A 25899-nucleotide genomic window follows, 5' to 3' on the forward strand; every position below is an offset into this window, starting at 1 on the left:
ATTTAGAAGGTTATAAATGTATTTAGGATTACAGTGTTAGTTTTTATACTGGTGAAGCAAACTGATAGTCAATCTATAAAATATTAATTACTCTGAAGTGCCAATAACCAAGTCTGGGGACTGTGAATGAACACGTGTTTTCTGTTCCTCCCTTCCTTCTCACAAAAAGTGGCCTACCTCCTAATTTAACAACTTTCACTGATCACTCATTAATTTTGCTGCAAATCCTTAGTTTCTTATGTATTCTTTTGACCTCAGCTGCCATTTAATTCTTTGCTCAAGGTGTTATTTCAATAAAAATCCAACAATTAATGTAAATCATATAGGTCTGGACACATCAATTGCATTGGCAACAATTAAAAATTAACTTGTATGTTTTCCCCAAAACAAGAACACAACAGAGAAGCCACAAGGTTCATTAAAACACATCCTATTGAAGTTTCAAATTCACAGTTATTTTGGTCTGAAAAGTTTGTCACATGAATACATTCATTCTGTAAGTTATTAGACTTTTGATTAACAAGTGCAGCAAAAATAGTATATCAGTTGATCACATTCAAGTACTCTGCAAAAGCTTTGCAATTTCAAATACTTTTTGCTAAATTGTGCTTCTCTAGTAAAGAAGCAGCTACTACATCACTTTGTTTAGAGGCCCTCCCTCCCTCATTCTGGACATATAAAGTATTTGTAAAGAGTGTTACCCCTCCATAAGTGCTGGCCAGCTCCCTTTTTTGGGGAGGGGGGGCTTTTTAAACAGACATGGTAAACCTGTTAAGATTTCTTCTCTCAAGTAAAATTTCTTTTCTAAATGCCAAATATACAGACTGAGACTTCTTTAGATCAGCATGCACATAATTTGATTCCCAACTGGTATTTATATTAGTTTAGTCTGAGTTATTTATAAGTAAGAAAGTTAACAAAACTGTATGTAAATGCTTAGTGAGCAATGGTACAAAGGGAATGACAGTTTTATGTATCCTTTATTACACTTTAATGTAATAACTGACTATGTCTGTAGCATATGAGGCTATATTCTAAGTTGCCCACACCTCTTGCAAAGAGCTGGATTAGTCAGAGCTGATGCTAGAGATTTCTAGTCTTCTTTGAACAGAACTAGCAGTTTTGCTCTGATTGCCTTCATTTTTCCGCCACGCAACAGGATCTTCAAGGCTGCCAGGGGTCTTGAAAAATGTTTCTTGGTGTACAGGACGAATGCTTTTAGGTGTCAGGGGCGCTGAAGAAGGCTGTTTGTAAGAAGAAAACAAAGCAGTTCAACATTAGTTTATTCTCAAACCCTATTTCCCCCCTAGCTACAGTAACTTAAATTGAGAGCAATTTTTTGTACAACAGAATGGAAAAGTTGACGGTGATGGAATTAGAACTTCACTCCAGAAACCTGATCCAGCTATGCACAGGCTGGTCTCTGCATGCCAACCTGCATATCAAGAGGATCAGCAACAATAGTGCCTTTCACGGGTTTGGAAATAATACAGAAGCCCTGCACTATCCAAACCTTAAGCTCAATGTCTGTTTTCATAAACGAAGCAACATCCACATGGCCTTCACTAGTTGCACTCAAGTTTATCTCCTCCTCCTCCTCCTCATCATCATCATCAATTTTATTTATATCCCGCCCTCCCCGCCAAGGCAGGCTCAGGGCGGCTAACAACACAGGTCAATATATACATTGTATAATGTTTAACAATACTAATTTAACAGTTTAATTAAAATTCTAAAAAGATAAAATTAATTAATGTGTTGGTGCTATTATACAGATGGTGAGCTTGGTCAGCAGTCTCTCTCTTAGTCGGTAAAGGCCATTCGGAAAAGGATGGTCTTGCAGGCCCTGCGGAACTGTTCAAAGTCCCGTAGGGCCCGCATTTCCTCCGGAAGCTGGTTCCATAGGCGTGGAGCCATAGCAGAGAAGGCCCGAGTGCGGGTACTCTGTAGCTTTACCTCTTTTGGCCCGGGAATACTCAGCAGGTTCTTCCCTGCTGACCTCGGTGCTAAATGTTTAATTATCCAAACATTGTGTAAATTTCTGACATCCCCAAACACACGGATGGATGGACACTTTCAGTTGGAAAGAAATACTTTGTGCCCTGTTTCATATACTTACATTCATTCACACCACCACTATAAAAGAATGTCTGTTTATGAGGAACAAATGAGGTCCCTTTAACTTTAACTAAGGTGCTGATTATTACCTTTAAAGCCCTATATGGTCAAGGACCTGCTTACCTTAGGGACCTGCTTACTGTCTCTCCCCACACATTCCCCAGAGAGCACTTAGATCTGGATCCCAAAACCTACTAGTGATCCCTGGGCTGAGGCTAAAATCTACCAGTGAGAGGGCCTTCTTGGTAGCAGTCCCCTACTGGTGGAACCAGCTTCCAGAGGAAGTGAGGGCCTTGCAGGACCTCGCCTAGTTCCGCAAGGCCTGTAAAACCACTCTTCCGGTTAGCCTTTAACGGATCTAGAGTTACTGTCATTGTGCGAGAAAATGTAAGAATACTGAAGCCATCAGATGCGAACAACTACGTATGATATCAGCACCAGATTGTTTTAATTACTGAATTTTAAATTGTCATTTTAATGTTATAAAATTTTTAAATTGATTGTTTTCATTTTATTGTTGTGAGCCGCCCTGAGCCTGTTCCGGTGGGGAGGGCAGGATATAAACCAAATAAAAAATAAAAATAAAACTTCAATAGAAAGAGCTTTGTGCATGCAAGGACTGGATGCCTAGATCTGTATGTTGCACGGAAGTGAATATGAAAGAGCAGGAGCTAAGTATGTACTGTAACATGTGGAGCTCTCGACAGTGATAAATGACTTCAGTTGGCATAAAACACAAATAGTATCCCAGCATAATTAATAAACTCTTATTGGATTATTTTTAAAAAGGATCTTGTAAACAAGACAAAAAAATATTTTACAAATCTGTTATCATTTTTAGCTGCCAAATAAGCAGCAGAACCTTGGAAATACAAGAACATGTGACATTTTACAGGCATTCCAACCGAGTTTTATGTCCTGGAGTTTATTCTTTCCATTAATCTTTTCCATCCTCACCTGCTGCAATTTGAGAAGGGTGAGATGGTGGCCCATGCAAGCTGATGAGTCTGCTTTAACAGAGCTGCAAGCAGATCCTAGCATGGGGTTCAGGTGCATAGATGAATTAACCTGCTGGCATGGGTCCAGAGTTGATAGCTGTGGTGAATTCGGAGTAATAACTGCTGGGGTCCCAATGAATACCGGTGCAGTAGATGTCAGGCCAGGCATGCTGAAATTCATACAGGTGATGTTTGGGAAAGAGCCAGCAGAAGAAGAAGAAAGCTGACTTGTGACTGCTGGAGAACAGATAAGAGGGAAAGACGCCAATGCAGGAGATGGGACCACCACGCAGGGAACACTAAGCGAAGGCAAACGGCTTGGAGGGAGGCTGACTGGATCAGGAGACTGGTTGGCAGGAAACAGGAAATTAAAACTGTTCAATCCTAAACCAAAGACAGATGAACAGAGGCAGAGATTGCAATTAAACCCTCAGCAAAGTACAAGCTTTAATGTTATTATTACTGATTTTACTATGAGATGATTTATTAGCTATCTTAAAGAGCCAGCTTGGTGTAGCAGTTAAGAAAGACAGACTCTAATCTGGAGAACCAGGTTCGATTCTGCACTCCTCCACTTAAAGCCAACTGGGTGACCTTGAGTCAGTCACAGCTCTTCCAGAGCGCTCTCAGCCCCCAAAATAAGTCAAGATTGCCTCTAGTGCTGTATAACACTAAAAGAGTTAGAACTTAAGGCTGCCAGACAATCTTAGGTTCTTCTGGCTATACCACACATAATGCCATATGATAATAGTTATTAGCTGTTTTATATTTATTTACTTCATATATACCCTGCCTTTCTCCCCAGTGGGGATCCAAAGCAGCTAATGTGATTTATGTTAATGTAAACTATTGAATATGCCCTGACCTGGATGGCCCAGGCTAGCCCAACCTTATCAAATCTTGGCAGCTAAGCAGGGTTGGTCCTGATTGGTACTTACAAGGAAGTCTAGGGGTGCTACGCAGAAGCAGGCAATGGAAAGCCACCTGTTAGTCTCCCACCTTGAAACCCCAACGGAATGGCCATAAATTGGGTGTGACCCTGACAGCACTTTCCACCACCACCACTGAAAACAAGGTATGGTGTAAATGTTTATAGGTTCTTGTAAATTTTGTAATTTAATAAATGTTAAAAATAAGTCTCCCTTTCTCAAGACAAAGGATAAAGGACCAAGATGACAATGAGGAGCATCACTGATAAAACCCAAACACCAGGGAGGTCAGCTCAACCTGTTATTTATTCTTTACTGTCTGTTTCAGGGATCTTTAACAACAGGTAGCTCATGGACTACCAGAAGCTTGTTAGCTGCTGCAGTGCAGCTTGGGGACCCCTACAGAATACAAGAAAGATCAGAGACACAAAAACCTGCTCTAGGCTTTATTTCTTTAAAAATGCTTTTATGTCACAAAATTTACTCTGTGCTGCTTGGCATTTCTGGTGTTCTTCTTAGTCCATGTTCTGTTTCTGGGACATAACAAAACTTAATAATGTACCGAGGGGAGCTCAGACTTATTTGCCATTACTCAGAAAAAGCTCTTGTTAAAGAAAAGGCAGGAGCCCTCTGGCCTATGTGAGCACTGGTAGGCTGAGGGGATAAAGATTTGCTTTGAATTGTTGCCATAAAGCACAGTTTCCCCATTGGGTAGGGACTGTGATTACCACCCATTTCCTTTTCAGACTCTTTTCCTTTATGTACCGATTATCAGCCTTTTTTTGCAAATACCAATTCAGTAATATTCTGTAAAATAGATCTGCACAAAAGAAAATTTTACCAACAGAAGAAAAACCCCCACATTATATAAATTTAAACCATATTTGCTTCATTACACAGTGTAACCCATATTATGGTTCACACCACCTTGCCTGCCTATTTTGTGCATCTGATAAAACAGGAAGTTGTCTACCCAAGTCATACAGCAATATTACATCTGAATACGCTAGTTTCAGTAAGTGTATCTTCTCCTTAGCTCCTCAAAATCATGCACTCAAGGAACTAAATTAAACTTCTGAGGAAAAGACAGACACTTAAACAGAATGACAAAATACAAAGGAGGATTCTAGGACATGCACAGTTCTTCTAAAACCTAAAGTCATTTATTGAAATGACTTTCTTGAAATCCATGGTCTTTCTGCAGGAACAACAAAAATATATTGACTAGATTTTGAGTAGGTCTTACCTGATGTAGGTTGGACGTAAAGATACTGCGGTAAGACAGATTGTTTGCCATTTTCTTGAGACACCTGTTCATTTTCATTCATGTTTTCTTTGAGAACTTTACTCCTATATGGCTTTTCTTGCTCTTGAGTTTCTAAGGATTTTGCCGTCTCCTTTATAGAAGTTTCCACAACAAAAGGAGTTTCTGATTCAACCTGCAAAGTTCTTAACTGGTCAATGGAATTGCAGTTATGATCTGGGGAAGCTTCTGGATCCATTGGTTTAGTAGTCTTCTAACAAAAAGAAAAGCACAAATGATGTTATCTTTCCTAGTGACACAGTCCTATTTGTGAGGGTCCCTGCGCAACTTATTTCTAGTACTAAGAACCTTAAAACTAGAGTGTAGAAATAGGATAACATTTTCACAGAGTAGCTTGCCTATTGTTTTTTAGCTTGTCTTTTAAAAAATGCAAATATGCTCCTAGAAAGTGGCTTTCCAGCACTGGACTGAAGATGCTTTGTAATGAGAAGCTGCCACATTCAGAAACGGGAAGGTGGATAGCATGATGATGCATCTGATTATATGCCATGCTCAAGGATTTTCATCCAGACCAGACAGGTTAGCAGAACTGTTTCTCCTGAATCACAGGACTCATCAAAATGACTTACCTTGAGCTATCTGCTTCACAGTCATCCTTCTGCAAGGATGTATCTAGTTTCTGCTTTTGGCATACTATGGAGGCTAATTTGGGGAGAAAATTGATGGAGGAACTTTCAGCAGGATGGCAAAATGGCCCTTTAACAGGTCTTGGCTTAAAGAAAAGCAAAATTTCAACTTTCCCCCTTTCCCTCACAAGCTAAGGATCACTCCATATATTAAGGATTAAAATGAGTTAGTATGTGAGAGACATATCTGAAATATTCAGTAAAAACCTACCCAAGAACTACGGTTTTCTAACCATACAGTGCTATTCCAGTCTAAGCTCAATGCAGTCAATGGGTTTACCCTGTATGAACTCCCAACACAGGACTGCACTGCACACACATGACACTGCCTAACACTGAACTGGACCACTGGCTTATTAAGGCCAGTATTGTCTATTCAGACTGGCAGCAGCTCAACAGGATCTTAGGCTGAGGTCTTTCACATCACCCATTTCCAGATCCTTTTAACTGGAGATACCAGGGATTTAACCAAGGACTTTCTGCATGTTCCACCACTGAGCCATGGCCCCTCCCTACTCCATAGTTTCTAGGTATGAATCTATACATGTTTTCAGTCACACAGCTTACAGTGGAGACTGAATGCACAATTCCCCTCAGCTTGACCTGGAATGAACTTGGGTGATATTTACAAGTTTTGTCATAGAATTCCTAGGATGGTGGGACCCTTAGAATTTTTTCCTCTACAGTTCACTAACAAATAATACTGCTTTTTAGATACATGTGAAGAATCTTGTTTTATATTCTAAGATATGGAAGGAGTCAGGAAAATGAGAATAAAGTCATAATACAGTAAACCAGGGGTGTCAAACTCATTTGTTAGGAGAGCCGGATCTACATAAATGGGACTTTGTGGGGCTGAGCCATGCATGTCCTAAAATGTAATGCCAGAGAGAGGAGACGTACACTTTATAAAGGACACAGGCAAACACAATTAAAACACAATTAATTATTATTAAACTTAATATACAAACATGCTTAAAACTCTTGCAAAATATTGTTTAAAAAGGAAAGGTAGGGGAAAGTCAGGTTGCTTACCTGTAACTGTAGATCTTCGAGTGGTCATCTGTGCATTCACACTCATGGGATAGTGCACCTGCGCCGATCCCCGAATCAGTACCTAAAAAACACCGGGATTTTTCCGCGCTCGGTGCCAATGGGCATGCGCAGGCATCCCAGTGCACATGCTCACCGGCACCAGTGCGGGGATCCCGCCAGTTCTTTCCTGACCGCTGGAAGCCCCTAACATAGGGAGACCGTCAGCAGTGGGGAAGGAGGGCGGGTAGTGTGAATGCACAGATGACCACTCGAAGATCTACAGTTACAGGTAAGCAACCTGTCTATCTTCTTCGTGGTCTCTGTGCTTCACACTCAGGGGGGGTTAGCAAGCCAGACATACCTGGAGGCGGGAAGACGGTCAACTGGAAGAAACAGCTTGCAGCACCGCAGTTCCCACACGAGTCCTCTGCTGAGCATGCACATCCAGCGCATAGTGCTTCATAAAGGCATGCGGAGAGGACCAAGTGGCAGCCTTGCAAACATCCGTCAGGGACACGCCTTTCAGGAACGCCACCGATGTCACCATCGCCCTTGTAGACTGGCCGCGAATAGGCCCAGGTAACGGCTTCTTAGCCAACAAATAACACAACTTAATAGTCTCAGTGAGCCATTTTGACAGTCTCTGAGACGAAATCCTGGAACCTAACTTAGGAGCAGCATATGAAACAAAAAGCTGCTTGTCCTTGCGAAAGCTCTTGGAACGACTTAAATAAAACAATAAAGCACGCTTAACATCTAAAGCATGCAACCTACGTTCCTCATCCGAGAAAGGCGTAGGATGAAAAGTGGGCAACCAAACTTCTAACTTGAGGTGGAACTGAGAAACCACCTTTGGGAGGAAAGAAATATCAGGAGCTAACGAAACTCCAGCTTCCTGAAAAACAAAATACGGGTAGTCACAGAACATCACCGTGAGCTCTCCTGCACGACGTGCTGATGTGATGGCTACCAAAAACGCAGTCTTCCATGAAAGGAGCTGTAGCGAACACGTGGCCATCGGCTCAAAGGGACGACGAGTCAGTCTGTCCAGCACCAATTCTGGCGAGGTCACCAGGGAGTCACCAGGATGCAGCACGGTCTCTCTCTTGCGATTTTGTTGACCACCATCGTCAACAACGGCAGAGGCGGAAACAGATAGAGGAACCGACCTTCCCACGGAAACAGCAGACAGTCTCCCAACGACTCTGGATCCGCACCCTCTCTGGAACAAAACAGAGGACACTTCCTGTTCTCGACTGTAGCAAAGACATTCACCTGAGGATATCCCCAAAGCTGGAAAACAGGTTGGAGGAAGCGCCATTGTAGTTCCCACTCGTGCAGGGAAGCCGCGCCCCTGCTGAGGGAGTCTGCCTGCAAGTTGAGGACCCCAGGGAGATGTGCAGCCTTCACGAAGATGTCGTAGTCCAGGCACTTCAACCACAGATCCAGAGCTAGGGCACACAGCCGTCGAGAGACTGTCCCCCTCTGCCTGTTGATGTAGCACAGGGCAGTGGTATTGTCCGTTAGCAATGCAACAACCTTCCCCGTCACCAGGGGACGGAAGGAGTGGAGAGCAAAATGAACTGCCAGCAGTTCTAAATAATTTATGTGGCAGTGAGTCAATTTCAGAGGCCAAGGGCCCCCCCACACAGACCATCCATGTGGGCCCCCCAACCCCACAAAGATGCATCTGTTGTGATAGTCACAGAAGGTGCAGGGAGATGAAATGGAGCTCCCTGGCAAATGTTTCTCTTTGACCTCCACCAATGCAGAGATTGAAGAATCGCCGGTGGAATGGTAAACCTCTTCCGAGTGAGTCTCTCAATGGCCAAAACTGACGGAGAAACCAGAGTTGTAGGCCTCTCATCCTCAGCTTCGCAAAAAAGTAGCACGCTTGTTGTCGCCGCCATCAGCCCCAGCATCCGCTGCAGCTGCTGCGCCGTGCCCCACTTTCGACTTTGCAGAAGTTGCACAAGGTTGATGATGTCCACTGCTCTCTGCTGAGGCAGGAACGCACAATGCAGGTTCGTATCCAGCAAAGCCCCTATGAATTGAACTGTCCTTGATGGAGGTGTGATTTCTCCAAATTGACCTGCAGACCCAAGGTGTCGAGAAGACGAAGAGTGACAGCAATGTGGGATGATAAAGCCTCTTTCGACTCTGCCACAAGGAGCCAGTCGTCGATGTATGGAAAAACGACTACCCCTTGAAGCCGGAGATGGGCAGCCACAATGCTCATCATCTTCGTGAACACCCGAGGTGCAGTGGACAGACCGCACGGAGGAACGTTGAACTGTGTTGAGAACCTACTGCAAACAGGAGGAAACGTCTGAACGCAGGATGGATGCTGATGTGGAAGTATGCATTCTTGAGTTCCAGCATTGCCATCCGGTCCCCTTGGTTGATGAGAGGCAGGATTGTTTGCAGAGTGGACATTCTGAACTTCTGGCACAGGATAAACTTGTTGAGATTCCGAAGGTCCATGATGGGTCTCAAGCCCCCATCCCGTTTGGGAACCAGGAAGTATCGAGAGTAGAAGCCTCCCATCCTGGCCTCCATCGGGACCCGTTCTATGGCTTGTTTCTGTAGGAGGTTGCTCACCTCCGCCAGCAGAGGTGGGGAAGGGGGTGTGGTGATTACCACGGATTGGGTCGGAATCTGAACGAAGTCTATTCTGTAGCCATCCGCTACGATGGAAAGCGCCCACCTGTCTGTTGAGATAGACTCCCAGGCCAGTAGGAAAGGGCGGAGGCGGATGGAAGAAGAAAGGATGGGGACGGTGACGCAAGCTATTGAAAAGTCAAAGGCCTTTGGACTTGCTAGTGGTCTGAGAGGCATATCGGTTTCTATTGTTCCCCCTGTATGGAGACTGCTTTCTAGTTGAGTAGAGCGAGGTCGCAACTGCTGTTCCGGGGAGAACTTCTGGTAGGGTTTCTTGACCCATGCTTTGTGCCACTGTTTGGATTTGGGAGCTCTGGAAGGTGCCGGAACTCCCAGGTTTCTAGAGGTTTTTATGCTCTTATCAATCTCTTGCAGAGCAGTATCGGTCATGGTACTGAGGAGGCTTCCCTTGAACGGCAAATCCTCCACAAAGGCCGTGGTGTCTTGTTGGAGAGCTGTTGACCTCAACCAGGAGTGGTGTTGAAGGCAGACGGCCGACGTAATGGTTTTTGCAGAAACGTCCACCATATGTTTTGCTGCAGCCAATTGCTGTTTGGCTACAGCAAAACCCTCCTTCTGAAGCTTCTTTGCCGCCGCTCTTTTCTCCTCGCTCAGGGAGGACAGGAGAGGGGTGAGCTGATCCTATACAGAGTATTGGTATCTAGCCATGCACGCAGCATAGTTAGATACCTTTACTCCCAGAGCCCCTGCAGAGTAAAACGTCCTCCCCACATTGTCCAGCTTCTTCCCTTCCTTATCTGGTGGAGAAGAATGAACCTTGCGAGCCTTTGAGGAAGATGACACAACCACAAAATTTGGTTTCGGATGTGAGAAGAGGAATTCTGCTCCAGCCTTTTGGACCCGATACATGTGGTCCAATCTCCTTGATGACACCGGAGTGGAGGCAGGCTTCGCCCAGGGCTCCTTCACTGCCTGAAGGATCACCTTTGTCACAGGCTGTAGATGTCTCACGCTGCATTATGTCGAAGATTGTATCATCAATGACAGGCTGCGGCTGTGATATTGGAAGGGAAAGAGAGGTCGCCATCCTCTTAACCAGGTCTCCATACGACTTCAGATCCTCCGATGACGTATGCGACACTGGCGATGGTTCTGGAGCTCTGTCCTGATCGTCGGTACCGATTTCTGATTCCGACGAGGACTCTCTTCGCAGCAAATGCTCCGAAAACATCAGTCGACTCTCTGATTGGTGATCGAATCGCTACCGATGAACGTGAGCGGGACTCCTCCACCGCTACAACGCGCCTCTCACGTGGGATGAAGATTGCTGCCGACGGGTGAGGTCTGGAGTGATGGGAGAGTCTCGACATCTGAGATGCCTCAGATTGTCAGTCCCACTCTGCATAGTCCCGTGGGGGGTACCATTGGTATGGTGGATAGGAGTACGAATATGGCGAAGGCCAATGACGCTGATCCCAAGGTGGTTGTGGTGGTGGGAAGCGACGAAGTGCTGACGATGGTTCCACTTCTCTTCGACCTTTCGCCTGGTCCATAGGCTCCCCGAATTGTATCGGTGCCGACACCTCTACTTCTGAGACCAAGTCACTCTCACTACGCCGCCTCGATCCGGAGGAATGGGATCGCTGGGTGAGATCGATCTCTTGCTCCGATGCCGAGAGATGGAGTTGCTGTGAAGCGCTGCCTCTCGACACCGAAGGGCTGAGACGAGGGGACGCCAGGATTTTTCTTGGTGGAGCCGTCGATGCCGAAGCATCTCGAGAAGGCGAGGGAGTGCGGGACGACTTCTTCTTCCGCTTCTCCTTAGACTTCGCCTTCTTCGGCGCGGATGATCGGGTCCCCAACTCATCCCGACACCTCTTCGCTGGGGTGTCCACCGACCCTTCAGAGGGATGCTTTATGGATGGCCCGCGCTCAATGGGCATCTCAGTCCTGATTGGCGCTGTATTGGCCGATGTGACCGTAGGGGCCGTGGACTCTCCCATCGGTACCGATGGGCTCAATGCCATCTTCTGCAGCCAAAGTGCCGATTCGACCAATGCAGTCGAAAGTCTCGCTGCTCGATTCTTGCGCGTCTGCTTGGAGAAGCTTAGGCAATGCGCACAAGAGTCCACACGGTGCCCTTCGCCCAGACAAAGGAGACAAAGGGAGTGGCCATCAGGGGGGGCAATCTTCTTCCCACAAGATTGGCACCTCTTGAAAAAACCCCAGCGTCTTTCCATAGACACAAGGAAAAAACCCGCTCAGGAAAGTTTTTGAGGGGAAAAACGGGGAAAAAGCGAGGCCCCGAAGGGCAAGTCCAACAACAACACTTTTTTTTTTTTAACTAACTAACTAACAACTAACTACACTAAGAAAAATAACAAACGGGCTATATACAACAAGAGATAAAGGCAATCCAATGACTACCTTACCGACCGGGGACACACGAAAGCGAATCCTCTCAGTACGGCGGTCAGAAAGGAACTGGCGGGATCCCCACGCTGGCGCCAGTGAGCATGCGTAATGGGACGCCTGCGCATGCCCATTGGCGCCGAGCGCGGAAAAATCCCGGGCTTTTTAGGTACCGATTCGGGGATCGGCACAGGCGCACTATCCCATGAGTGTGAAGCACAGAGACCACGAAGAAGATTCACCCCTGTATCAGAATTCCAATGGTGCATGTAGGCTCAAAAGAGGCTGAGGACCCCAGTGTGCGGTACAAAGGAATATTTAGAATAGGCTGTGTATGTTTGTTTCAGACTCCAGGAGCTCTGGGGCAGTCTGCGGTAGTGACACCTTCCAGAGTTACCTTCTTCTCAGAATGAACCTTTTAGAGGGCCTCAATTAACTAGGAAAAGGGGGGAGGAGGGGTTCAGAATCACTCCCACTGCTAGGACCTTCCCACACAGACCTCAAGATACACTTTGCTTTTCTTCCCTGGCCCTCCCCCAATCCACCCTTCAATGGCGTCCCTGGAGGGGCCTTTCTGGGCTTTTCCAACACTTGGTCATCAAGAGCTGGATCTTCCTGATTAACAGGGCTTAGGGCTGATGGGGGACCTGTCTGGTCTGGCAGCAGGAAGCCTTGTCCTTCCTTCCTTCCTTCCTTCCATTTCTGGGCTTTTCCAACACTTGGTCATCAAGAGCTGGATCTTCCTGATTAACAGGGCTTAGGGCTGATGGGGGACCTGTCTGGTCTGGCAGCAAGAAGCCTTGTCCCTCCTCCATGGATGCTATAGGCCACCACCACGGCTTGTCCTCCAGCTCCTGTTGCCTGCTGCTGCTGGCTAAGTCTGAGAGGTTCAGAAAAGGCTCCTTTTGCCATGGTGACTGTGAGAGGTGAGAATCACCTCCAGACAGTTTGCAAATGTGTGGATGCTACTGTTGTACATACAATTCTGGGCAGCAGAACTTACATGGGTGACATCTATATCACTGAGGGAGTAGTGACATAATGGTCTCCTCCTGTGATCACAAGCAAAAATATGGATATTAGTCTAGTACATTTTGTCTTACCTTAGATAGCACCAATGAAATGGGCCTGTCATTTTGCTCCATGCTTTGCCTTTTAGCAGTAGGTTCCTCTTCAGCTGCAGCAGGGGAAGCACACTTTTGGGAACTGCGCTTACGACAGTCAAGTGGAGATTCAGTAGTTTCTGGCAGCTGAAGTGAAGTCTGAAAGCCCATAATTCCCTTATCCTCCATAGATGTAAGACTTTCATGAAGATTCCCACACAGCATATATAGAGATGGAGATTGCAAGTAAACAAGAGATTGATTGGGAAGCACAGTGGCTTTCCCGATCTCAGTTCTGGAAGCTGATGGACCAGACAGTGGTGGAGCTTGATCATTCATTTCATTTGGTAGAGAGAGATGTGGCTGATCTGTGCAGGCATTTGTTGATAGGTGAGGCAAGGTTTTAAGGCAATAGCCTGAATCTCCAGGAACAGGAAGAACGGGGAAGGGAGAAATTATGCCTAGGGTTTTGGTTCTTTCAGTGCCAAAAGCTTTACTATAGGAAAGAAGGGCGGAAGTTAGAGCAAATTCACATACAAAGCTATTCTCATCTTACTAATGTAAGGTAACATATCAACAGTTTAAGCAGCATTAAAAACATCCAGATTAAAATTTCAGTAAGAGACTATTTAATCAAGTTTACAAAATTAATAGAGGAAAAAGTGAAGTGAAATAACTAGTAGATAAAAATTGTGCAGTAACAGATGTCCTGTGAAAGGTTGTGTGTAGGGAACCAATGTGCAATATTAGCTGACTCATTATTGGTACTTTTTGCTATACTGTATTTCTGCTCCTTAGCACAACAGCTGTAGAACCTTAAGCCATGTTAATTAAAACCCTCTCATGCCAGAAAGGAAATGACCGGGACGGGGGGTGTGTGTGTGTGTGTGTGTGAACCGGAAAAAATTGAGGTTCACGGTGTGGGGTTTTTCATGAACCCTGAACTTCCATGAACTGGTCCATTACATGAACCAATTTGTGGACAAGAAGTGAGCTCCAAAGACATTTATAGGCCTTTGGTGCCCACTTGCAGGCCATTCCCATCCATAAGTGGGCTCCAAAGGCCTATAAATACCTTCAGAGCTCACTCTCAGAGCTCAGTTGAGTCAGGTGGCCCAACTTGACTGAGCTCTCAGAGTGAGATCCAAATGCCTTTGGAGCTCACTCATGGAGCTGTGTTGGGCTGGCCCAACCCAGAGGTGGGCTCTGACGGTATTTAAATGCCTTTGGAGCACACTCAGGTCAGGCCATAGGCTGGTGTGGGCTCCAAAGACATTTAAATGCCTTCTGAGCTCACTTCCCATTGGGCTTGCCAGACCTGGAAGTAAGCTCTGAAGGTATTTAAATGCTTTCAGAACTCAGACAAACCTCATAGAGGTTCGTGGGCAGATCATGGTGGTGGGGAGACACATTGTCCCACAAACTGGCCTTTTTCATCACTAATTTTGGTTCATGGTTTGGTTTATGCCCATCTCTAGAAATAACCCTTGCAGCAGAAAGCATTTGTTAACTCTTAATATCACAGGAAGTCTTTCTGTTGGCTGGACTCATCTTTAGCACCCAATAGTGCAAACTAGCACATTCTGATAAAAGCCACAAGAAAAGAGAAGTGTCAAAAGGGTGTTTGGTTTAGTGGGTGAACAAATTTATTTAAGGGGCTGTTACAAGGGCAATTAATCTTTTTACAAGAAATAATAATGCTAGCAATATTCAATGCAAATTTCAAAAATCTCAGTTGTCTAATGAAAACTTAAAACTCAGTAACAGATTACCAGCATTTGCCTAAGAACAAGCTGTCTTTGGAATCTTAGCTTGAGGGTGCTATGTATCTCTGCTGTTTTATTCAATCTTAAATTCATATAAGCTCCTCCCACTCAATTCATGGTATTAAGCCTACTAGTATGTGGACAGCTAAACTACAGACAGGCAGGCAATGGAACAGCAGTGATTTGATCTCCTTGATATTCAGCTTCCTTTAAGATAGTTATTCAACATTTCCGCAATAGTACGTGAAGTTCATTGCATTTATTGAAACTTGTACACTCAAATACCTTAACAATCTTCTACATCTCTAAAAATTATGGACCATTTTGCACACTGTTTGTAGATGATGCTGTGATTTTGATACTTGCACTGGAAAACCAGAATATGGTTGAATCTAATCACATATGCCAAGCCTGCATACCATGTAAATTCTTTCTAAGATGTATGCAAATGTATACTGATCAGTGAGCTACAAGCCTTTCAAAGGCTGGGCAACAGCCACATTTGGTAGGCTGAATCCAATTTTAACACAAAGAGCATTGTTTCTGTAGCATATCAGCTTTAACATGCTGCATACCTTTTATCATCCATCTTCTGGCAGCAAACTGATGTCAGATTTATCATTTTTGAGCAGCAATCTTTTGAAAAATGGGGATGGGGCAAAAGAGAAAATAATTGAATTAATTAGCAGCATATTGAGATTCTCTTTGAACTGTGTAAAGAACAGACATGCACACAACCTCCCGGGTGGGAGGGGGGGAGAGTGAAAGACATCAGAAAACTCAGGCAGCAATGGTCAACAGCATCCCAATATCCTCTTGACAGCTATTGTGTTTCAATCGTTACTATTTCAAGCTCTTTCCCATGTTCTCCCATCATCCTTTTAGGCAGCACTCTCATCTCCAGCCCTGTGCAGCTTGTGGCTTCAGTCACAACAGCCTCCGCTACCCCCCATTCCTGAACCAGGTCAAGCAGCAGGTTCATGCCTTCCAGCCAGAATCTGCCAGGCATACCATTCTCTAGATTGTCTCCTCCTGCCACTTTGTATTTCCTGAGTCCCCTGAGCAGAAAAGTAAAGGGCATCAGGCATTCAGAACAGCCTAAATGAAAATGCAGAGGTAGGGAGACTTGTTTCTGATGTTAGGAGGAGTTCTTGAGAAACTCCAAACACTTCAGAAGTACAATGGGACTGCAGGGAACCATCACCCCTCTCTTCTCCCCCAAGCTCAAGATTTGCACTTGCCCTGATGCTTCCAAAGCATCTGCACTTTTTCACTGAAAAAGTGCAGAAAAGTGATGCTCTGTATTCTTGGTGCTGGGGCGGGGGGCACAGTGGGAAGGCTTCTAGTGGCCCCACTGATGGACCTCCTGATGGCACTTGGATTTTTTGGCCACAGTGTTGGACTGGATGGGCCACTGGCCTGATCCGACATGGCTTCTCTTATGTTTTTTATGGAGTCACAGGGATGAAATTTAGCCTCCATCTGCATCTGGAGCCAAAAAGGGAGTGGATAGGCATTGCCATAATTATGCTGTGCTTCCACACATTTGAAGCAGAGCATGACATAGGAATGGAGATGAGGATTACCCCAGTTTTGCTGCACTTGGACTCCAACATCAGGATAAGAACAGGCATTTGTCATGGTTTATTTTATTTGTTTTATTCGATTTTTAGCCTGCCCTTCAGGGTAGGCTACATCATACAAGTGAGGAAGGCTGGTATATGGAGTGGTGAACATGGTGTTCAAATGTGTGTGCTCCTATAAAACTGGCAGCCTGAGTTTCAAAATGAACTCTCTCCATTCCATAGCTAACTCACAATGTTAGCAATACAACTCACATTTAGCAATACAAAGACTTTTCAGCCCAAGGCATGTAAGATATAGTCAGCTCTAAGCTACACACTGTGCACTTCACCAGCGGCTTGTACCCATTGTTGGAGAATTCTAGGAAGACCGTCAAATCACTTTATAACTTTACAGTGCTGAAGTGTGAAAGTATTATAAAAAGGATTGTTCCAGTCAGCTCCACCGTACCAGCAACTACAAAATACTTTGTTCTCTTTCCACTTAAAAGATCCTTAATCTGCTGGTGCCACATTCCAGCCGAAGAAACAGCATAGTACCTTAAACTCATTTGCCTCAAAAGAAATGCATGGCTGATGACTGTTAACTGGCTGCTATTAGTGGAATTGGTGGGTTGGTAGAGAGCAAGTCCCTCAGGCACTTACCTTGCCTCCCCCTGTGAGGACTGCTGGGTTCAGAGCTGACCTTCCTCTTGACCACTTTGGAAGTCTGAGTGTTGTTAAAAGAAGCATGCCTTGAGAGACGCTCTTTCCCATTAAAACAAGCTAGGTGCGGAACGCAGATCCCCCTTTTCAATTCATTCAAAGAGGCACAGGTTAAATTGTCCACCTTTAGATCACCTAAACAAATACATTCTTGTTACAACTAGCCAAGGGGTGACCCACCACCATTTTATTTTCTGTCATGTTTCAGACCCCACACAGAAGCACAGAGGTTAGCCCTCCAGTATTTTAATGTTCAGAAGTTACATGCTCGATAGGCTGCATTCAGGACTCAATAAATCTACACTCGATTATTACGGTAACATGGTTCCAGCAATTGCCTCTCTCTTCCTCCATTTATATATCGGGCAACTTACTAAACACAGTATTTCCAAAGTGGAAGAATCTGGGAAACTGCGCCAACTAGAAGAGATGTCCTCTCCTTTTCATGTACTTTGAAAATCCTAGTTTGCTTTAGTTGTGAGCCAAAGGGCTCTTGTGCTTTGGCCTAGTTTAAGTGGCAACAGTAGGGAACAGCACATCACTGGCCTGAACAGAAGCATTTTCTTCACTGAGCCATGGTCTGGCAGTCAGGGCAGCCACAAATCTCAAAGACAATCAGTGAGTAGGTCATTATTGTTCCCTTTCGGTGAACTGAGCCACCCTGAAGACTGCTCAGCCAACTGTAAGGGAGAATGGTGAGCACTGCCATCTTGCCCTTCCCTCCTTAGATGGGGCTCCACTTCGGTTTTGTGGAATAAAGATATGATATAAATATTTAAAACAAATAAATTCGTATCTTCCCCACATTTGTTCTTTCATGTTGTCTTTAATAATGTAAACGTATTTGGTCAAATACGCTTTTTAAATGTATTTGCATGCTTATGAACTGTTTGCATACCACTTGAATGCTTAATAAAGTTAGAATTGCCAATCCCCAGATGGGGGCAGGGAACCTCCTGGTTTGGAGGACCTCCCCCCACGTCAGGGTTATCAGAAAGAAGGGGGGAGAGGGGTTTGAATGTCTGTTGGGCACTCCATTAAACTGTGGAGATTAGTCCCCATAGGGGATAATGGAGAATTGATCCACATGTATCTGGGGAGGCTGTTTTTTTGAGGCAGAGGCACCAAATTTTCAACATAGCATCTGGTGCCTCTCCACAAAAAATGCCCCACGTTTCAAAAAGATTGGACCAGGTGGCCCAATTCTATTCAGCCCCCAAAGAAGGTGCCCTCATCCTCCATTATTAACAATGAACGGAAGGAATTTAAAATAAGCCCTGTCCCTTTAAATGTAATGGCTAGAACTCCCTTCAGAGTTCAATTGTGCTTGTCACAATTTTGCTGCTGTCTCCACTTCCAAAGTCCACAGATATTTCCTGAGCTGGATCTGGCAACCCTAAATACAGTGATACTCCTTTTTAAAAAGTGAAATACACAGAAATGGTTATCACCATAAAGATGCTCACTGAAAAACCTGGTCCTATGACTCCCTGCTGCTAAGTCAGATCCTGCAAATCTCTCTTGCCCAAGTCCATCTCCAGTGAAAAGGTTTTTCCTCTATTAATGATTTACCAGAATTGGAGTCATAGGATCAAACTTACCAGTATTATTTATTAATGTACAAAGGCACCTATAGAGGCTGTTGGAGCAACTGGAAATTCCAGTGAGAGAACTGACATAATATAAATGACATAATGTAAAAATAAATAAATAAACAAATTACCACAATCACCACTGAATTCCACAGGCCCAATCCATTTGAAGGCTGGTTTACGACCTCTTTCTTCTGTTACATGAACTTTCTTTATGAGCCCCAGGCTTGTTAGGACATTGGCAATATCATACAGCCTTCGTACCTTTGCTAAGAAAGAAAGAAAGGACAGCTTAAATAAAAATGAACGATTGCAGTAAATAGAAATGTAGTTGACCTGGCTAAAGTAAGTTGAGTTTTCTTACAATAGTTGCCCACAGGGATCAAGTGCAGACTTGAAATGTTACTTATGATTTGGGTGTACATGTCTGTTGAAGAAAAACATAGTACTACATTTCTGTTGTAGTCCTCCAGTCCAGTCTTAAGTACCATGTAAATAAATGTACTGATTTTAATTAAGTAAATAGAGGTACCGTATTTTTTGGACCATAAGATGCACTCCCCCCCCCCAAAAAAGTGTGTGCGTCTTATGGAGCGAAGGGATGATAGGACGGACCTTCCTCCCAGGGGAGGGGGTGCGATCTGCTGCCTCCACCTCCGATCCCGGTGCTTCCCCCGCGCCTGCCTGCCTGGCTCCAGCTCTGCTTCCAGCAAGCGCTGGGATCGCTCCACGCTGCCCCCACCGCAAACCCAGCGCTTTGCGAGCGCCGGCTGCGGAGGAGGCAGCGTGTTTCCTCCGTGCCTGTCTGCCTGGCTCCAGCTCTGATGCTTACAGCAAGCGCCAGGATCGCTCCCTCCGCGCTCCGATCCCGGCGCTTGCTTTAAGCATCAGAGGGGGAATTGCCGGGATCGGAGGCGGAGGCAGCGGATCGCCCCCCAGGAGGAAGGTACATCCTATGTTCCGGAGCGTTTTATGGACCGAAAAATGTGGTAGGTTATTGTTGACGTTGGTATGTGCTATTTTTTATTGCAGTAAGCAATCCATGCCAAATAATCATGAACTAGGCCCATGTATCATCATATGACATTGTTCTTAACTCCCACAGATAATGCTTCCTGGAAAGACAGGTTGCTTACCTGTAACTGTATATCTTCGAGTGGTCATCTGTGCATTCACACTCATGGGATAGAGCGCTCGCGCCGATCCCCGAATCGGTACCTAAAAAGCCCGGGATTTTTTCACGCTCGGCACCAATGAAACTCCAGATTCACAGAACACTAAATATGGGTGGTCACAATGCATAGCCATGAGCTCCCCTACACGGCGTGCTGGGATGACTGCCACCAAAAATGCAGTCTTCCAGGACAGAAGCTGTAGGGAATAGGTTGCCATTGGTTCAAAGGGACGCCAGGTCAACCTGTCCAATGCTAATGGCAAATCCCACAACTATGGAGGTGATCGGAATGGAGGATGCAATCTGACCAATCCTTTCAGGAATTGCTTCGAATGAGGATGAGCAAACACTGAATGCCCTTCAACAGGTTCATGGTGAGCTGATATTGCTGACAAATAAACTTTAACAGAAGAAAAGGAAAGTCCAGCATCCACCAAAGACAACAGAAAGTCAAAAATTGCTGGTAGGCCCACCCGTTGGGGTGAGACTGCAGAATTAGCCAAAAACCAAAGAAACTCCCCCCATTTCCTGTCATAGGAAACACGGGTAGACAACTTTCTACTGTTCAGAAAGACGTGTTTAACTCTGCTTGAAAACTCGCAGGGTCGATGAGTCACGCCGTCAAGTGAGGAATGTTGTGGTGAAACACTGCCCTTCCTGGGCTAAAAGAAGGTCTGGTTCCGCCGGGAAATGATGGAAAACTCCCCTCGCTAGGCGGAGCAAAACCGGAAACCAGTTTTGCCGAGGCCACCACGGCATGATCAGTATGCACATTGGTTTCTCTCTCGTTATCTTGTTGACAACGGAAGAGGCGGAAACAGATACAGGAACCAGCCCTTCCACTGGAACATGAGACTGTCTCCCAAGAACGCCAGATCCGTTCCTCCCCTGGTGCAGAACAGGGGACACTTCTGATTCAGAGCTGTGGCAAAAACATCCACCTGAGGATACCCCCAAAGCTGGAACACAGGTTGAAGAAAGAGCCACTGCATCTCCCATTCGTGTGGAGATACTGCTCCCTTGCTCATAAGAACATAAGAGAAGCCATGTTGGATCAGGCCAACGGCCCATCCAGTCCAACACTCTGTGTCACACAGTGGCAAAAATTTTTTATATATACACACACACTGTGGCTAATAGCCACTGATGGACCTGTGCTCCATATTTTTATCTAAACCCCTCTTGAAGGTGGCTATACTTGTGGCCGCCACCACCGCCTGTGGCAGTGAATTCCACATGTTTGGTGCTTTGGTGCTCAACGAATCCGCCTGAATATTGAGTACACCTGGAAAGTGTGCAGTCTTCACATAAATGTCCTGCTCCAGACACTCCAGCCACAGTTCTATTGCTAGCGCACAGAGTCATCGGGAGACTGTCCCGCCCTGCCTGTTGACATAACAAAGGGCTGTAGTATTGTCCGTCAACATGGCCACAGCCTTCCCCGCCACCAAGGGATGAAAGGTCCGTAGGGCGAAATGGATTGCCAATAGTTCGAAAAAGTTTATACGGCAACGAGTCAGCTGTGGAGGCCATAGACCCCACACACACGGAGTACCCATGTGAGCACCCCAGCCCCATAAGAACACGTCTGTGGTGATCGTAACTGTCATTACCGGCAGATGGAAGGGAACTCCCCGGCAGATTTTGTCTCTGGATGTCCACCGTTCCAGAGACCAAAAGATCGAGGGTGGGAGTGCAAACCTCTTTCGAGGTGAGTCCCGTAATGGCCAAAACTTTCTGAGGAACCAAAGTTGTAGCCCTCTCATTTGCAGTCTCGCAAACAGCAGCACACTGGTAGTCGCCGCCATCAGCCCCAGCATCCGCTGCAGCTGTTGTGCTGTGCCTCATTTCCGGCCTTGAAAAAGATGAATGAGAGTGATAATGTCCATAATTCTCTGCTGAGGCAGAAAAGCACGATGAAGGTTTGTGTCTAACAAAGCTCTGATGAACTGAACTGTCCTTGATGGTATCAGATGGGACTTTTTCAGGTTAACTTGCAGACCTAAGGTGTGAAGATGAAGAGTGCTTGCAATATGGCCGGATAGACGCTCTTCCGAATCTGCCACAAGGAGCCAGTCATCTATATACAGAAAAACAACTATACCTTGAAGCCTGAGATGTGTGGCTACAACACTCATCATCTTGGTAAACACCCACGGTGCAGTACACAGGCCAAACAGAAGGGCTTTGAACTGAAAATGGTTGGAGCCTATCGCAAACCTGAGGAAATGTCTGTAAGATGGATGGATGCTGACATGGAAGTAGGCATCCTTGAGATCCAACGTTGCCATCCAGTCCCCTTGATTGATGAGGGGATGGATTGTTTGCAGAGTAGACATCCGGAATTTCTGGTACACGAAGATATTGGATTTATATCCCGCCCTCCACTCCGAAGAGTCTCAGAGCGGCTCACAATCTCCTTTACCTTCCTCCCCCACAACAGACACCCTGTGAGGTGGGTGGGGCTGGAGAGGGCTCTCACAGCATCTGCCCTTTCAAGGACAACCTCTGCCAGAGCTATGGCTGACCCAAGGCCATGCCAGCAGGTGCAAGTGGAGGAGTGGGGAATCAAACCCGATTCTCCCAGATAAGAGTCCGCACACTTAACCACTACACCAAACTGGCTCTACACCAAACGATAAACTTGTTCAGATTTCAAAGGTCCATAACTGGTCTCAATCCCCCATCCTGTTTGGGGACCAGGAAATAATGAGAATAGAACCTCCCCCCTGTTCTGGCTGCTATCGGAACCGGTTCTATGGCTTGTTTCTGCAAGAGATTGCTCACTTCCTCTAGCAGAGGGGGGGAAGGAGGTGTGGTAACAATCACTGACTGAGTCGGAACCTGAACAAAGTCTATCTTGTAACCTTCTGCTATGATGGAGAGGACCCATCTGTCTGTGGAGATGGACTCCCAAGACGGTAGATGGTGATGAAGGTGGATATGAGAAGGAGGGACGTTGATGTGTGCGGCAGAAAAATCAAAGGCCCTGCTTCTGAGGGCGGGAGCCCTTGGATTTGTTGGTGGCCGGAGAGGCCGAAGCAAACCTGGACTTGTTATTTCCCCTATAAGGAGACCTACTCTCTGTCTGTGAAGAGCGAGGTCTCCAAGATTGGTGCCACTGCTTAGACTTGCCAGCTCTAGTAGACGCAGGGACGTCAAGGTTCCTTGAGGTCTTAATACTTTTGTCCATCTCCTGTAGGACTCTATCAGTGGTGGAACTGAAAAGACCTTCACCCTCAAAAGGAAGGTCCTCGACATAGGCCCTGGTGTCAGGTTGAAGAGCTGTAGACCTTAACCAAGATGACGGCGCAGGGAGATGGCAGAAGTGAGGGTCTTGGCAGAGACATCCACCATATGTTTTGACTCAGCCAGCTGTTGTTTAGCCATGGCAAAACCCTCTCTTTGCAGCTTCTTCAGTGAAGCCTGCTTCTCCTCACTCATGGATGACATCAATGGTGTGAGCTGTTCCCAAATCGAATACTGCTAGCGAGCCATACATGCAGCGTAGTTTGAGATTTTTACTCCCAAAGCTCCCGCTGAGTAGAATCATCTGCCAGCATTGTCAATCTTCTTGCCCTCTTTATCAGGTGGGGAAGAGTGGGTCTTACGCGCCTTTTAAGACGAAGAAACCACCACCAAATTGGGTTTGGGGTGGGAGAACAAAAACTCAGCATCAGCCTCCTGAACACAATACATGTGGTCCAGGCATTGTGTGGAAATTGGTGTGGATGCCGGCTTTGCCCAAGGCTCCTTCACTGCCTGCAGAATAACTTTGGTCACTGGAAGGGCCACAGCTCTCTGCATTATGTCGAATACAGTATCATCGATGACTGGCTGCGGTTGGACCACTGGAAGGGAGAGAGACTGTGCCATCCACTTCACCAGGTCCCCATATGACTTGAGATCTTCTGAGGGGGATATGGGAAGGTCCTCAGCTATATGCGAATCTGAAGAAGGTTCCGCTGCCCTGTCCAGATCATCGGTACCGACCTCGGAGTCCGATGTTGAAGAATCTCTCCTCGCAGAGTGTTCAGATAACATTAGGGTTGAAGCATGTTCGGGCAACCGGAGCGATACCGATGGATGAGCCTGCATGTCTCCAGACCGCTCCCTGTGTCTCTCAGGTGGAATCGACACCATGCCAAAGGTGCACGATGAATAGTGGAGTGATGCGAAACCCTCGAGAAGTGTGAGGCTTCCGACCGCTGGTCCCATTCCGGTAACTCACAGGGAGGATACCATGGATATGGCGATGGATATGGGTAAGGTCCATATGAGCAAGGCCACTGATGTTGGTCCCACATTGGAGGTGGCGGGAAACGTCGAATCACAGCACTCGACTCGAGCTCTCTCCGTCCTATAGTAGGCTGAAGTGGTGCTAAAGGTTTGCTCGGCGCCGAAGCCTCGACTTCCGATACTGAACCACTGTCGCTCCGACAACGCAACCCCGACCTGGACGAATGAGTCCGCTGAGTTAGGTCTATTTCCTGCTCCAATCCTGAAAAGTGGGTCGGCTGCGAGCCGCGTCTTCCAGGGACTGGGAGACGCCAGAATCTTCCAAGGTGGAGCAGTTTGCGCTGATACCGACTCCATTGAAGCATCCCTAGCAGGAGGAGTGCGGGAAAGTCTGTCCTTCTTCCGCTTCTCCTTCAACTTAAGCTTCTTTGGGAGGTGTAAACACCACTAACCCTTCAGAGGGTCGTTTTGTGGGTCGACCACCACTCAGTTGGCATACCCGTCTGTGCTAGCGACGATGGATTGACCGATGTCGAAGCCATAGACTGGGTAGCGTCCCCCATCGATACCAACGGGCCCGTTGCCATTTTTGGAAGACGAAGAGCCAATTCAACTAAGGCCGCCGATAGCCTTGCCGCCCGATTCTTTCGGGTTTGCCTCGAAAACCTCGAGCAATGCCGGCACAAGTCGACACGGCGTTCCTCGCCCAGGCACAGCAAGCAGAGGGAGTGACTGTCAAGGGGTGCAATCTTGCTACCACACTTCAGGCAGCATTTGAAGAACCCCCAACGCCTTTCCATAGGCACCGGAACCAAGGGAAGGGTGAAAATAAAGCCCCGAGGGGCAAAGTCCAACACAAAGTTCTTTTTTTTTTTTTAAATAACTACTAACAAGAACTAGGGAAAAACAAAAAACGGGCAAGAAAGGGAAAAATCCAGAAGGGTTACCAGGCACCAACTGGAGCAATGAAGAGATATCCTTTCAAAGCGGTGGTCAAGATGGAACTGGCAGGATCCTCGCGCTGGCTCCGGCGTACTGGGACGCCTGCGCATGCCCACTGGTGCCAAGCGCGAAAAAATCCCGGGCTTTTTAGGTACCGATTCGAGGATCGGCACGGGCGCTCTATCCCATGAGTGTGAAGCACAAAGACCACGAAGAAGATCATGGAGAAACCAGTATGCACCACAATCTTAAACAAAGCCTACTCTTCTCCATCCATTGAAAGTGACTAGTTTATAAGCACACAGCTCTGTTTTGGGATGCTCTCTAGTTCTGTCAATGCGATGGAACTTATCTTCAGTGACTGGGTAATAACTTACCATTTGGAAATAAGCCTTACTTTTAAACTTGCTGTGATCTGCAGTATCCTGGCTTTCTTCTATCAATATTTTTGCTGCTACGTCGAGAGTGACTATCTTGGTCTTGGAGACAAGGAACAGCATGACAAATTTTTGGCTCATAATCCTCAGCGACTTGTCCTTTCTGCTGTTTGCAGATGCTGTATTACAAACACAACCCAAGTCTCAGCATGTCACATCACAGCCAAGAAAACATTATGAAGATTTCTTGTTCAGGGAAAAAAATTCCTTGAAAGAGAGGGTTGGTTTTTTAAAGCAAAAAATAATTGCACATAAACAGATGGGGAGGCACACTTTTAACTCTTGGTTCAGGAA

The 25899-nt window shown here is 46.1% G+C and overlaps 1 protein-coding gene across 1 annotated transcript in view; it reads right to left on the reverse strand.

Annotated features, from left to right (window-relative positions):
• Positions 1–414: 414 nt before the first annotated feature.
• Positions 415–25899, reverse strand: part of E2F7 (E2F transcription factor 7) — a 43571-nt gene continuing 18086 nt past the window's right edge. Inside the window, exons 6-13 of the mRNA XM_060245117.1 lie at positions 25566–25724; positions 18945–19082; positions 17162–17356; positions 15509–15569; positions 13168–13663; positions 5292–5562; positions 3076–3500; positions 415–1244 (exon numbers count right to left, since the gene is read on the reverse strand). Coding sequence (XP_060101100.1) covers positions 1068–1244; positions 3076–3500; positions 5292–5562; positions 13168–13663; positions 15509–15569; positions 17162–17356; positions 18945–19082; positions 25566–25724 — 1922 coding nt within the window. The 3' untranslated portion in view covers positions 415–1067. The remainder of the gene's footprint in view (positions 1245–3075; positions 3501–5291; positions 5563–13167; positions 13664–15508; positions 15570–17161; positions 17357–18944; positions 19083–25565; positions 25725–25899) is intronic.

Source organism: Heteronotia binoei, chromosome 8, assembly GCF_032191835.1.
Source record: "Heteronotia binoei isolate CCM8104 ecotype False Entrance Well chromosome 8, APGP_CSIRO_Hbin_v1, whole genome shotgun sequence".
NCBI classification, from domain to species: Eukaryota; Metazoa; Chordata; class Lepidosauria; order Squamata; family Gekkonidae; genus Heteronotia; species Heteronotia binoei.